General features: G+C 43.6%; 1 protein-coding gene across 1 annotated transcript in view; it reads right to left on the minus strand.

The window, feature by feature from the left end:
• Positions 1–629: 629 nt before the first annotated feature.
• SYCP2L (synaptonemal complex protein 2 like) overlaps positions 630–13,829 on the minus strand; it is a gene marked incomplete at its 5' end in the record, with an annotated part of 32,082 nt that continues 18,882 nt past the window's right edge. The window contains 15 exons of the mRNA XM_081919990.1: positions 630–705; positions 1,340–1,409; positions 2,876–2,975; positions 3,434–3,528; positions 3,665–3,789; positions 4,376–4,510; positions 5,124–5,193; positions 5,917–5,990; positions 8,075–8,189; positions 8,775–8,824; positions 9,455–9,614; positions 10,194–10,242; positions 11,636–11,685; positions 12,069–12,120; positions 13,380–13,441. Of these exons, the coding sequence (XP_081776116.1) occupies positions 701–705; positions 1,340–1,409; positions 2,876–2,975; positions 3,434–3,528; positions 3,665–3,789; positions 4,376–4,510; positions 5,124–5,193; positions 5,917–5,990; positions 8,075–8,189; positions 8,775–8,824; positions 9,455–9,614; positions 10,194–10,242; positions 11,636–11,685; positions 12,069–12,120; positions 13,380–13,441 (1,212 nt within the window). The 3' untranslated portion in view covers positions 630–700. The remainder of the gene's footprint in view (positions 706–1,339; positions 1,410–2,875; positions 2,976–3,433; positions 3,529–3,664; positions 3,790–4,375; positions 4,511–5,123; positions 5,194–5,916; positions 5,991–8,074; positions 8,190–8,774; positions 8,825–9,454; positions 9,615–10,193; positions 10,243–11,635; positions 11,686–12,068; positions 12,121–13,379; positions 13,442–13,829) is intronic.

The following is a 13,829-nucleotide window of genomic DNA, read 5'->3' on the forward strand; positions in this document are numbered from 1 at the left end:
AGTTGTTTTCTACCCATGTTGCCAGTATTATTAAAACCTGGCAGTTACGGCTATTAAGAACTGTGCTGCCCTATCTTCTGTGCTACACGAATCCCTTTCATGGGCACTTGAGGCAGGCAAAACTGAGCTGCAATTTGGGCCACACCAAACACTGCTAGATGGAATCACTTGTGTCCAACAGACCACACTCTTCAAATACATTTTTTAATCTGTTAGTCCCTTAGACAAGTCAAGCAAGAGGTAAATCATAATAAAATAATAAAAAGAGTTTTCATCCAATAAGAAATTGGGGGGCGGGGACACTCAAACAACTGTTTCTTGTTAGGAGAAGGTTATCTTTAATTTGTGTTTACAAGATTTCTAACACAATTGGCTGCATATAAAATATAAATGACAGATAAGGATGGGAAGGAATGATATCAACTGAAATATCAGCTACGCTATGCATTTCACAAATTGTTGGCACCAGAAACCCCTCAACACCACCCCCTTGTGGGAAAGAGATAGAGTAAAACTTATTTAAGCATCGAGTACATGTTAACAGACAATTGCTTATAGTTATGGACTGAAGGCATTTGTCCAGGATATTTTAAGAAATGATTCAGACATGTCAGCATCTGATCAGAGCTCTTAAATTAATTTTAATCAGTTGGAGGCAATGACAGAAGTCTTGCTTCTCTCCTCATGATCTTCTGCTTCCTCAAACTGTGGGGGAGAAAAAAAGCATGCAAAATCTATTAGTGCTTTACAGCACAGTCCTTACCTATATTCACCGAGTACTACTCAGAGGAGACCAACTGAAATGAACCTATGGCTTGTTAACTTCAATAGGTCTACTCTGAGTCCCACTGCCACTGATTACAATGTATGAAATGTATTTTCATACATTTGGGACCAACACATCACAGGAACAGATAAAAGCCATTATGACTGTGGGAAGCCTCGTTCTACAAAAAATGACCGCGGCAAACCCTTTATGGAAAGGGATAAGGAAATAGTAGTACTCTCAAACTTACACCCAACCCATTAACTACACCAGGACTAAACCTTGGTTACAGGCTGCGATCAGTCTGAAGCCAAGCTTCAGATGGCATGCTAAAGCAAGCCACAGTTTATACCAAAGCAGCCGCCACCTCCTCTCAGGGAGCCTGTGGATTTGTCTCAAGGCATGGTTTGGCTCAGAGATGTACTGACTATAAATGAAGGTGTTAAACAGTTAGATAAAGAACTGCCATCTTGCCTGCTCAATAAGAGCCTTTGCTTCTCCTTGTAGTTCCTAAGACTCACACCTGCTGTTCAGTATGCAATGTGTGGCAATCTGCCCAGCGACAGCCCTTACCTTTCCATTTGGGGCTGCGTCCTCCAGGTTCTTTGCTGCTCCCGCCAGCTCTGAATCCATGGACTGTATCCTATGAAAGAAACCAAAATGGGTATAGTTGAATTTGGTGCAGCTAAAGTTACTGCTCATGCTCCCCCAAGCTGCAGTCAAAACCCAGGGTGAAGGCCGAAGTGAGGAGGAAGGAAAGAAAGAAAGAAAGAAAGGAAGGAAGAAAGAAAGAAAGAAAGGAAGGAAGGAAGGAAGGAAGGAAGGAAGGAAGGAAGGAAGGAAGGAAGGAAGGAAGGAAGGAAGGAAGGAAGGAAGGGGGGGACAGCTCATGATGCTGCCTGATGACGTTGGTTGCCAATAGTATTAAAGCAGCTCTTTGTATGACGACAGCTGTAACCTGGGATGGGCAACCCTGACATCTAAGACAGTGACGGGCTGTTGAACGCTGCACCCACTACATAAAGTGGCCCAAACATTTCAGCCTGATTGACCCTAAACTTTCTTCTCTGGTGGAGTCTCCTTTCCCAACAGTTTATCCATGAATGCAAGGATGAGATCCTCAACAGTGGCCACACGGATTTTGGAGATCAGGGAAGGTTTAACCTTCTCCTCCTGTCACAAAGTCCTAACCATGAAAGAAACAGGGATGGGGACGGAACTACAGAACTAACCCCTACACAAGCCTCAATCCAAACAGGGTGGTGGTGTGTGTACCATGGCTATTACTTTAAAAAGAAAGAAAACGACACCCCAAACCACATGCACAAGCAAAACTAAAGATGCGTTTCATGTAAGACGCAACTTGGCCCTTAGCATCACCATTATTATTCCTCTTTTATACATTTTTAAAAAATAAAAACAGGAGCCAAGAAGCCGCGATTCGGAAAATGTTCTGTGGATTACTGGTTCTGCATGGGTTGGTTCTTTTTTTTTTAATGTCATTATATTATTTTTCATAAATGGCTTTTGAAATTGTGGTGATGGATAAGGAAATTGACATTTACATTTTACACATAGGTTGTGCTGTAGGCTTGTTGCAGGAGGGGCATTCAGCTTCCCCAAACTTACAATTTATTGCGGCTTTGAGAATTGCCAGGGGGAATCCAATATCCCTGGCAGCAGAAGCACATCTTTGTTCAAATAAAATAATCTGGAAAAGCATGAGCAGATATACACCCACCCACTCACTCCAGGGTGGCTGTGTGAAAAGAAAAGTACAGTAGAAGGAACACCCAGTCAACTGGGCTTGCTTCTTCCAGCTGTGCCATTTGGAGACACCATCAGTGATGTAGAGATGCATGTGCTAAAGTACCCAGAAGATAGTAAGCCCAACAGACGGAGGAAAACAGTGCACAATTTTTAAGCGGTGCACATTGGACAGACAGCAAGATGATAAATACCTCTGCATTTGACGAATGCAAAAATTGTTCATTTTGCTGTTGAGTTTGCTGGATTGCTTAGTCCAAAATTCCTGAAACAAACGTTCTCAACGTGAGTCATTAAATCAATCCACAGACAACAAATAAAATGGAAAAGAAATACACACACCAAAGTATCCTTCTCGAGGTTTGAAAGAAACTGAGTTCTCTTCTCGAGATTGGCAAGTTCCTGGGTAACTGTCTTGTGGAAGTGTTCCAGTTCATTCAGCCTGTTGCAGACAAACATAAGTCATTTTACCGCTTCAAGAAAGCAGCATTTGACACTAATCTCACTAATGAGAATTGACAGAGCTGGGGGGGGAAGATGCAAACACAACATGGAAAACAGTATAAGGAGAACCTGATGGGCACCTCTTGGGCTGGACTAGTAAAGCAAGCCTAATAAAATGCAAGACACAAGCTGGAAAACAGTTTTCATTGATTGAGATAAGGGAGGAAGCAGCTTAGATAACAATGCTCCCAGGCCTGCTTCATTAGCCCTAGGAAAACCTCTGTACCAAAAGAATAGACATCTTCATTTCAGTGAACAACGCTTTACAGCAGTCTCTTCTTGCAAACCTCCTGCATTTGTACCAATAACCAATCACATGCATGATAAGACTTGAGGCTTTTGACAGCAATTACTGCAGAAGAGATGCCCCACAGTTATTTGATGGATGCCACGTACCGGCCCTGGTGAATCTGATTCAATAATGCCAAAATATGCCGTTCAGACGTCCTCAGAACGTTTTGGGTATAAATCGCCATCCTCTTGTACCTAGACTAGTCACAAGGCCAGCAAATTAGAAGGGGGAAAATACTTGGAGCAGGTGAAGATACATGTGGAAATATTCACGCCAGTCTGTAAGCAACCCGTGGTGCACTTAACATAAGCATGATGTTGCAAATCATTAGTTACCCAAAACGTTTTCTTCAATACGTGTGTGAAGCTTTCAAACGCAGCAATGACCTCCGAATCACCAGCTCCTTCCTCAAGTATTTTGGAGAAAAATACGTCTTCCTCTAACTCTTCTAAATTATGGCCTGCAAGAAAGACACACCACACACACACACACACACACACACACACACACACACACTATATAAGAATTTTGTGTATGCTCAGTATCTTGGGGAAATCACTACTAAACTGCAGCATTTTTTAAAGGAATACTCTGGAAGCATTACAATGTGTTTTGCTGTCCTGGGCTTCTTTTAGGAGGAAGGGCAAGATATAAATTTAGTTAATTAACTCTCTCTCTCTCTCTCTCTCTCTCTCTCTCTCTCTCTCTCTCTCTCTCTCACACACACACACACACACACACACACACACACACACAGCAAAACCACACGGCACATCAAATCTAGCTTGGCCACCTTTCCAGAGAGCAACTGATAATAAAAGCCAATCACAGAGTACATTAAAAAAGCCTCAGCATCAATGGCTGCTAGAAGCCAGAGTTACTATAAAAACAAAGGAGAAACCTCTGCAGTGGAATGTTCTGGAAAACACAGGTAGATCTTCACTGTCAACAAAACACAGGAAGTAGGGGAATTAGGAAATGTGAAAGGACTTCAATTCAGTACAGCTGCAGCAAAGGCTTGCTGGTTTCTGTTTCAAAGTAGTCACCTTCCCGAGTCTCCTCTTCCATCTCCGGGGAGTTGAAGAGTTTTCTTGGTACAAAAGGAATGGTAGGGGAGCACTCATCCCTGGGCTGCCTCCTGGTGAGCTTTGAGCGCTTTCCACTGGTACCAGCTGACAAATCTAGCAAAGACAGAATCCCAAGCCCATTTCTTTGTTGCTGGAGGTTCTTATAAGGCTTTGCTTGCTGACAGACGAATGCTAACATGCATTCTCCTTGAATTAAGTCCCAAGGGACTTCAGTGAAACTTCTCTGTTAAAGCAAACTTAGGTCCATACCACGATGAGATTCCAAACTTTCACCACCTGGAAGCGTCTCCACCCCCATCGTTCAGCCCGGACACTGAGGTCCACCTCTGAAGGTCTTCTGGCGGTTCCCTCACTGCGAGAAGTGAAGTTACAGGGAACCAGGCAGAGGGCCTTCTTGGTAGTGGCACCCACCCTGTGGAACGTCCTCCCACCAGATGTCAAAGAAATAAACAACTATCCGACTTTTAGAAGACATCTGAAGGCAGCCCTGTTTAGGGAAGTTTTTAATGTTTGTAGTTTTATTCTGTTTTTAGTGTTCTGTTGGGAGCTGCCCAGAGTGGCTGAGGAAACGCAGCCAGATGGGCGGGGTATAAATAATAAATTATTATTATTATTATTTGCCTTGCAATAGTGGTGGCTGCTCATATCCCTGGGCTCAGGATACTGTAAATGAGGGGGTTGGGGGTTGGAGACCCTTCCTCTTTACCTGAAAACTTCCGCTTGGATTTGGAGACTTCATCTTCCATGGGCAGAGTACTAGAAGCAGCTTCATGTTTCTAAGAAGAGAAAAAGCAAGACAATGCGGCAACTGCAGTATGTAATTAAAAAAAAGGCATATGATATCCCCATACAGTCGTACCTTGGACGTCAAACGTTTGACTTCCAAAGCTCCTGCAGCCAATAGGAAGCCGCAGAAGCTCCGTCGGACGTTCAGCTTCCAAAAATAGTTTGCAAACCAGAACACTCACTTCTGGGTTTGCGGCATTCGGGAGCCAAAACGTTTGAGAACTAAGCTGTTCGAAAACCAAGGTACGGCTGTATTACAACTGGGAATTACAAAGTATGAAATAGTGCAAAGCAGTGACAAACTTATTTTCATTTGCCACAGCACAACCCATTCGGGGACTTCTTCAGGAGCAATCTGAAATATTTTGTCAAATTCTGCAGCTTGTCTGCATATTGCTTATCTGGCAAATAGCGCCACCATGATGCCAGGAAGACAGCAGCGGCCTTTCATGTTGTTCCAGCTACCCTACAGAATTGAATGAAGTTTAAGATCGCTCCCAAAGAAGAAAGCTGAGACATGAAATCTGTCTGGCGAGCACTTCTGAGATCAAGTTTCTTTTTGCATTCTTTCTGGTTTCTGTGGCTCCCTGTTTGTCGGTTTGCAAATAACAAGTGCAGCGTTTCTGTTTCCACACACACACTTTTATCTATATTTCATGTGCAAAACAGGTGAAATACCACAAACCCATCACCCACACATCCGGGAACTGTACCTTGCTCGCTCCAGCTTCTGAGCTATTGGGCAAAATGTGACTCGGCAAAGTGTCGTCCGCCATTTCCAAGTCATCTAAAAAAGAAGCAATTAATCTGCGAGATGCACCTGCAGGTCCTTGATGTCCACAGAATCTCGCCAAAACACAATGGCATGAAAGCGTCAATGAGAAGTGCTGCTCCATCTACCTAGATGTCTGTATATCTGGACAGACAAGCCACTACCCAAAGGTTCAGTCCCCACATTCAGTCACATTTTGCTGTGACCACAGCCTCCCAAACCACAGATGAGGTGACAAACCTTTAACCACACAAAACATTGCACTACTGGGGGGGGGGGGGAGAGAAGAATCACAGAATGGTTGAGTTAGAAGGTATGACAAGGCTTATCTAGTCCCACCCCCTCTGCAACGCAGGAATCTTTTTGCTCAATGTGGAGCTCGAACCCACAAACCAGAGATTGAGAGTCAGGGTTCAGTCGAGCAAGGAGGGACTTGTAGGGTGGAATGTTGTTTCCCCCACAACTGAATAAAACAATACAGTTATGGGAAACTAACATGCCAAGAAGGCTAGACTACAACTCTTCTCCTTGACATGCTATTTACTATCTGCAGGGATTTTTATTTTTATATATGGAGAAAGTGTTTCACTTTTGAAGGTGACTCGGAAACTACAACTAATCCAGCATGTGGCTGCTAGACTGGTGACTGGAAGTGGCCACTGGGACCCTATAACACCTAAAGATCTTAAAGGATCTACATTGGCTCCCAGTACGTTTCCGAGCACAATTCAAAGTGTTGGTGCTGACCTTTAAAGCCCTAAATGGCCTTGCGAAAAGCAAAGTTATAGGGAACCAGGCAGAGGGCCTTCTCAGTAGTGTCACCCGCCCTGTGGAACGCCCTCCCGTCAGATGTCAAGGAAATAAACAACTATCTGACTTTTAGAAAACATCTGAAGGCATCCCTGTTTAGGGAAGTTTTTCATGTTTGATGTTTTATCATGTTTTTAGAATTCTGTTGGGAGCCGCCCAGAGTGGGGCAGCCCAGTCAAATGGGTAGCATACAAATGTTGTTGTTGTTCCATTGTGTAAAGCCCCAAGTGGTACAGTCCAGACATAGGCTTGCCAGCTCATCTGTTCTGAGAAACAGGCCTTAGGAACAGACTTTAGGATTGTGCTATGCAGATGAAGGAGGAGGTACAATTCTGAGAGACTGGGGGTTGCCATGGCATGGGCTTTCCCCATTGTTGAGAGACTTCCAAGTCCTTTCAAGTGAATACAGTCGTTACCACTCCACACTCAGCAGCATTCCTAGTGACTAGCCCTTGCCAAGGGCCCAAGCCCAGGGGGTAGGGTGCAAGAAGAAAGGCAAAGAGAGCTGGTGGTTGCCAAAGGACAGAGTGGGTGCCAATATAGCTCCTTGCCAAGGACACAAGAGAGCCTAGCTATATCTCTGTCCACATTCAGAACTTAGTACAGTGCGATCGCAATTTACGCTGATTTTACTTACACAATCACACGTTTACGCACTTGGCTGAAAAATAAATGAATGAAAACGGGGTGGGGAAGTGGGGCAGGGATGTTGGAAGGGGCCATTCAAGATTCTGCAGGAGTCTCCAGAGCCCAGTAAATCAAGGCGGGGGGGGGGTTTAAAAAGCTCTTTCTGCACTGGGGTTTTCTGCCTTTGCCTCGCTTTCCGGGCTCTGGGGAACTCCACAGAGATTTCGTGGGATGTCAGACGGCCCTGCGAGATCTTGTGGGAGCCTCCCAAGACCTTGCAGAGCTCATATGCAACTTCACCAGAGCCCAGTAAGCAAGACGGAGGGCTTAAAAACTCACTGTTTTGGTCTGGGGGCAAAGGCCCGCTCAGCATGCTGGCTTCAGTCAGGTAGGGATGGTTGCACAGGGGCAGTCCTGGAAGCTGTCCTGACTTAATGCAATTTTGCTGTAATGCACGAACCCCCAGAACGTGACCCCCCCATAAGTTGTGATGATACTGCAATGCCTACTGAGGACTCAGCTCTCAGTCAAGGCAAGAACTACTAAGAGAGGATATAGAGCAAAGCTTATGCTTTCCAGAGATCCACTGGCTTATCTTTTCCTCTCAAAACAAAAGCCCGAGAATCGCAGAGATATATGGTATATTAGGGGGAACCACCTACTGTCTCTAACATGTGATATAGGGGTTGAAGAAACCATTGGTGGCTGCATTGCAGCAAAGTCATACAGCTCTGTGCTTGGCTCCATCCTTTGCTCCCCTCTCAGTGAACTCCCCACCTGGAAGAGAAGGCAAAGGCAACAAGTCTATTATGGGAGAAAGCTCTAGCAGCAGAGTATTGAATGTGCAACCCAGGCTCTTAAGAAACAAAAGTTATCTACCCGTGTAGCTCATGAAACATACTGGGAAGGTCGCAGAGCTCACTAGTGGAGCAGATACTTTTTATGCAAAAGGTTCTAGATTCACCATCATCTACAGGGCTGGGATTGATTCCCGTTTCAAACTCTCTAGGGAGATAATCTGCTTAAACAATACTGAGTGAGGCAGACCCATAGAATAAAGCTTCTGCAGTAGTAAGAAAGAAATCAAGTTAAATCTCACTGTGAGAAAGCGTTTTGCAATCCCCTCATTTCATAGCGTCACTGACATACATGGATGAGATATAGACATGTGTCTGAGACTCTTTGCTATCACTTTAAGTTTGATTAAAATTCAGCCATATTATTTCTAAGAATCGGAAACGGCACATGAAGATTTTCTTATGTAAGCAGATCTAGATGATTCATAAATGTTAGGCTTTCTGACACTGCAAGAGCCTGGCCTCAATAAAAAAATATGAATATTAGAATTGAGCATTTCCTTACCTTCTTTCCATGGTGATCGCTGCCACTACTTGGAGAAGACAGTGGCAATACTAAGGGAGGGAGGGGAAGACAAAAGGTATCCATTAAGAACAGCAGAAACACAAGGTAGCTTTTCTAATCTGCTAAAGTTAACAAACTAGAAATAATACTTATGAATGGCTCTTGGCGATTGAGTAAGGCTTCATAACCAAAAAAGAGGAAATAGACCAGTCTCCCCACTCCAACCCCCTAACACTAACTGGAACTTGAAGTATGGGTCCCCCCAACAAAATTCAAAATTTGGCTTTGTAATTTGGAATTTATGTGATGTGATTTAATTTGATGTGATTGGCCAGTTAATAAAAAATATTTTTTTTAAAAAAAAAACACTAACTGGAATGCGAACTACCAATCCACAAACTGTCGCATTTATACACTCTTTCAAGTCACACTTTGCATTCTTCCTGCTTTTCTTAATAATACGGTTAGTTTAGCCACAACCAGACAGGGAATAATATGAAGCCTAGAGAGCCACATGTATCTGTCGTTACAGACTCTGGCCCCATCCACATTTACTTGGGTGCAAGTGCTGCTGAGGTTTTCAGGGCTCATTTTCAAACCAAAACAGAATCTGGCTACATCTCTCATTTAGTCTGCATCAGGTGGCTAATTCAAAATTGTGCTGTATACCCCATTTTCACCTTTTAACTTGCTCCTGACCCTCTTCTTTTTCCGAGTATAGTCTGCGGATTTTGACACCAGCTTTTTCTGAGACTCAAGGACCCAGCTTTTCTCATTCTCACTGTTGCTTGGAGTTTCTTGGTTGCTCTCTGAAGGGAGATTATTCCTGTAGCTGGCAGACTTGTAAAAAAAGAGGTGAAGATAGAAGTTAGTTCAATCTACCAATCTTTTGCAAGAAAGAATGGGGATGTCACAACAAAACAATTCAAATGCATAAATCATCTCAAAATCAACATTAAACACAGAACTAGATTTGGAAAAAAAAAGTTATGCCAGCGACTCTAGTTTCAGACACAGTATTTCACAATACAGAGTGGAGGGGGGACCTTTCCAAGCAAAGGGCCTTCTCAGTGGTGGCACCCATCCTGTGGAACGCCCTCCCACCAGATGTCAAGGAAATAAACAACTATCTGACTTTTAGAAGACATCTGAAGGCAGCCCTGTTTATGGACATTTATAATGTTTGAAGTTTTATTCTGTTCTTAATATATTGTTGGGAGCCACCCAGAGTGGCTGGGAAGGCCCAGCCAGATGATGATGATAAATTATTCCAACTCAGAAGCCAATAAGTGCTCAAAAAGCCCTACGGCTGATCACACATTTCAAGAACTACTATTTATTTCTGGATGCCTGACAACTATGCCCCATCCATTTCTGAGATCCCTATTCCCATTAAGACTTAAGAATGGGCCTTGTTACCAGTCTTCTCTTAGACTTGCTATGTTCAAGGTCTCCTTTGCTGGAACTCCTGTGTACAACACAAAAATCAGGATGTTAAAGAGATGGCACGAGACACTTCCAAAGGATTTAGGACAACTCTGCAAAGTCCTGAGTTACACATGCTTAGATATTGAAGGTTACAATTTTAGAAGTCTCCCAAGCTCAGCTCCCACCCACACTTCCCTGCTAATTACAGCAACTTTACCTTCAGGTGTTAAAATATCCTGGTTGAGAGCCAGAAAGGGGGAATGGGTGGCCAACACAACAGCCTTAGACCCGATCCTGTGCTCCCAAGCATATTTTTTTTCCTGCCCGCTGTATGCCCTCAAGACACCTTTGACTGTGGCAGTGCCAAGCAAAAATAAAGAGAAAACCAAGCAGGCACCCCAGTGCTGAGTGGGTGGAGAGGTCTGTTCTCTCCCATCATCAAAACAAGCACTCCCACCTCAGCTGATCGGTCACTGGTAAATGGAAGAGGTGAGCTGCAGGATCTTTATATATGAGGAGGTATGCATGTGAATGTGTGAGGTTGCGACACCTACCTTGGGCTGCCAGTGATGGCTAAGGGAGAAAGTGGCCCTTGGGTTAGAGCAGTGCTTTCCCAAACTTGGATCTCCAGCTGGTTTTGGACTACAACTCCGATCAACCCTAGTTAAGAAGACCAATGGCCAGGGATGATGGAGGCTGTAGTCCGAAAGCAGCTGGAGACCCAAGTTTGGGAAACACTAGGTTTGAGCATCAGACTGGGATTGCCAGATTCACATACTTGGTTAGCCGTGAAGCTCACTGGAAGACCTTGGGCCAGCCACTTGCTCTGCATAATCTAATCTTTTTATAAACTTATGTTTTTATATGAGCTGGAAGCCACCCAGAGTGGCTGAGGAAACCCAGCCAGATGGGCAGGGTATAAATATTATTATATTATATTATATTATTATATTATATTATATTACACCCCTATTTTCATCAGATATTATTATTATTATTATTATTATTATTATTATTATTACCTCACAAGGCTGACCCAAACAAGCAGAATTCATTAAGCGGCAGCAGTGGTGGGTTATAAGGGGTGGAGCCACACTCTTGGCCAGCAGGCCATAAAATCACAACACAAGCAAAATTTAATTCGGTCATGACAACACAGCGTTGGCTCTCACCCCAGAACCCTTTCCCATAATTTCAATGACCAAGAGCTCCTCAAGTAAGCAAAGGCTTACTACTCACTGGAAGATTCCACACTGCTCAAACTGGATCACAACTAAAATACTCTTAAGTGTTTCAATCCCCACTCATTCCATTTCTCAGGCAGCATCTCTCTGATTTTGCTTCTCATTTACAGCATCTCTTCTGGATATACTTTCATAATTAAATCTGTATAACAGCCCCAAGAGAATTTCAGTGCAAGATTCCAACTATACCTGGGTAAAGTAGCCTTCTGGACAAATACTTTTTGCTTCATTTCAGAGACCTGAAAACAAAGTGAACTGAAAACACATTCAAGGTTTTTTGGGGGGTTTGGTTTTTAAAAAATGAAAAACACTCCCAACCCCAGCACAATAATTCTACTAGGCCCTGTAGTGATCTCACCAAATTTCCTCCAAGGCTGCGTTTGAAGTCTCAGCTATGAATTCATTTCTAATTTACTACTGCCAGCAAGTAGTAAACCTAGGGCACAAAATCTTTCTCTTTAAAAACAACAACAACCAAATTCAGGGTGTCTGAGAAACACCACTAACTACTAGGTGTGTGGGGAAGGTGGAAGAGAAGGGCACAATTTATATTAACTATTCACGATATAATTTGTTCACCAAAAACTCTGTTCCAAACATTTCTCCAACTTAAGTGTCTCACCATCTCATGTGTGGCAGGATCAGACGTGTATTCGAATTCGTACGCATCCTTCCTGCAAAGTGAACATTTCCAGATAAACAGAACTTTTTACTCCTGTGAAAATAACCTAAAAGCAGGATGCATTTTCACAGTCGCTATGAAAATTCAAAGATGGGCGGCTCAACGGAGCTGCAGCCATAGCTTTCCAAATCAATGGCTGAACTCAGCTACCCCCTACACCACCTCCAGCATGATGGCCTCTTAGGACATATTGGACAGACTATTAGTCCAAGCTTGATTTTGATTGACCAGAAGCGGTTCTCCAGGATTTCTGGTGGAAGATTTCCAAAGCATCTGCTCTCTAGTTCGTTTTAAATGGAAGCGTCAAGGGTTCAACCTGGAATTGTCTGCTTGCAAGGCATGGGCTCTCCCACTTCCTGCCCTTATGATTCTCGATGGACTGACATTTCTTGGGCTACATTTTTACATGGTCAACACCAGATTTAGGGTGGTGTGGGCAGACTGCCCACATAGGATGCCAAGCTGAGAGGGTGCAAAATTGAGACAATCCATAACTGAGAAGATCCATTTGTTTGTGCCAGATTTTGGCCTCCCTTAGGGCCCCATATTAGCAAAGATTACCAAAGGCCACCCCAGTCACATAGGGATTTATACCAATTTAGTGCTTCTAGGTATCATTCATACCAGGCCATGGCAGATTCCTGTGGGTTTATCTGATGTGCAAAATACTTCTTCTCGCTTCACAGAGAACGAATATGGATAATTTGTCAACCATGAGAAATGAACATGAAAAATCACCTCATGAAACGTATTTAAAAAGTTAAGATAACCTCTGATCCTTAGGAGCTACTTTAAAAATATTATACTTCTGCCATGAACAGAGTATTGTGGATGTTTGAAACAGAATTACTTGCCCTTAATCAGTGGATAAGATGTTAATTTAAAATATTCGCCCCGTCTGTTTAAAACAGGGGTTGGCAAAGTTTTTGTGGCTTGGGCCGGTTCATGGTCCCGCAGATGCCACAGTGGGCCGGAGTGTGTGTGCACGCACACACGTAAACACTATTTCCCTCACTCCTTCTGGCGCGGAGGCGGCATGTGCAACTTCCTGCAGCCAATGGGAAGCCGGCCAGCGTCGCGGAAGGCGGTCCCTGCTCTGCTCTGCGCTGGTTTAGCACAGTGCATGGAAGCCGACCGAGCGGGCGACAGGGGTCCATGGGCCGAATAAATGACCCCCATGGGCTGCTTGTGGTCCATGGGCCTTAGGCTGTCAACCCCTGGTTTAAAACATACCAAACAAAACTTCCTTACTTTGCCTGTGTGATCTGTCTGGCTGAACTTCTGATGGCATTTGTCTTCTCCAGCAGAGCATCCTGGAAAGGAAACATGGAGAGTCAGATAATCACAGATTCAAGAATGGGAACCTAGTCTGCTTTGTTTTAATTGGAAGTGGGTATAATGAAACAACAGCAATTACCTCACACCGGTAAAGGTAAGTCTCTTGGGTTACTTTTTAGAAAAAAGAATACTACCGAGCAAAGTAGGCCCAGTTATCAAAGGGAATAACAGTGTTTTAACTGTCAGAAATCAATTATATACAATTTCTTCCATTCCAGCCCACTGCACATTTACATACAGTGCTAAGCCCCGCCCCCTGGCAAACCTGTCAAAAGGTGAGGTGCAAGTCCCTTAAATAAGTAAAAAAATCAATAAGCTAATCAAGTGAAACAGAACACAAGCAAAGAATTAAAACCTTTGGAA

The sequence above is a fragment of the Podarcis melisellensis genome (genome assembly GCF_964234715.1).
Source record: "Podarcis melisellensis genome assembly, chromosome: 7".
NCBI lineage: Eukaryota > Metazoa > Chordata > Lepidosauria > Squamata > Lacertidae > Podarcis > Podarcis melisellensis.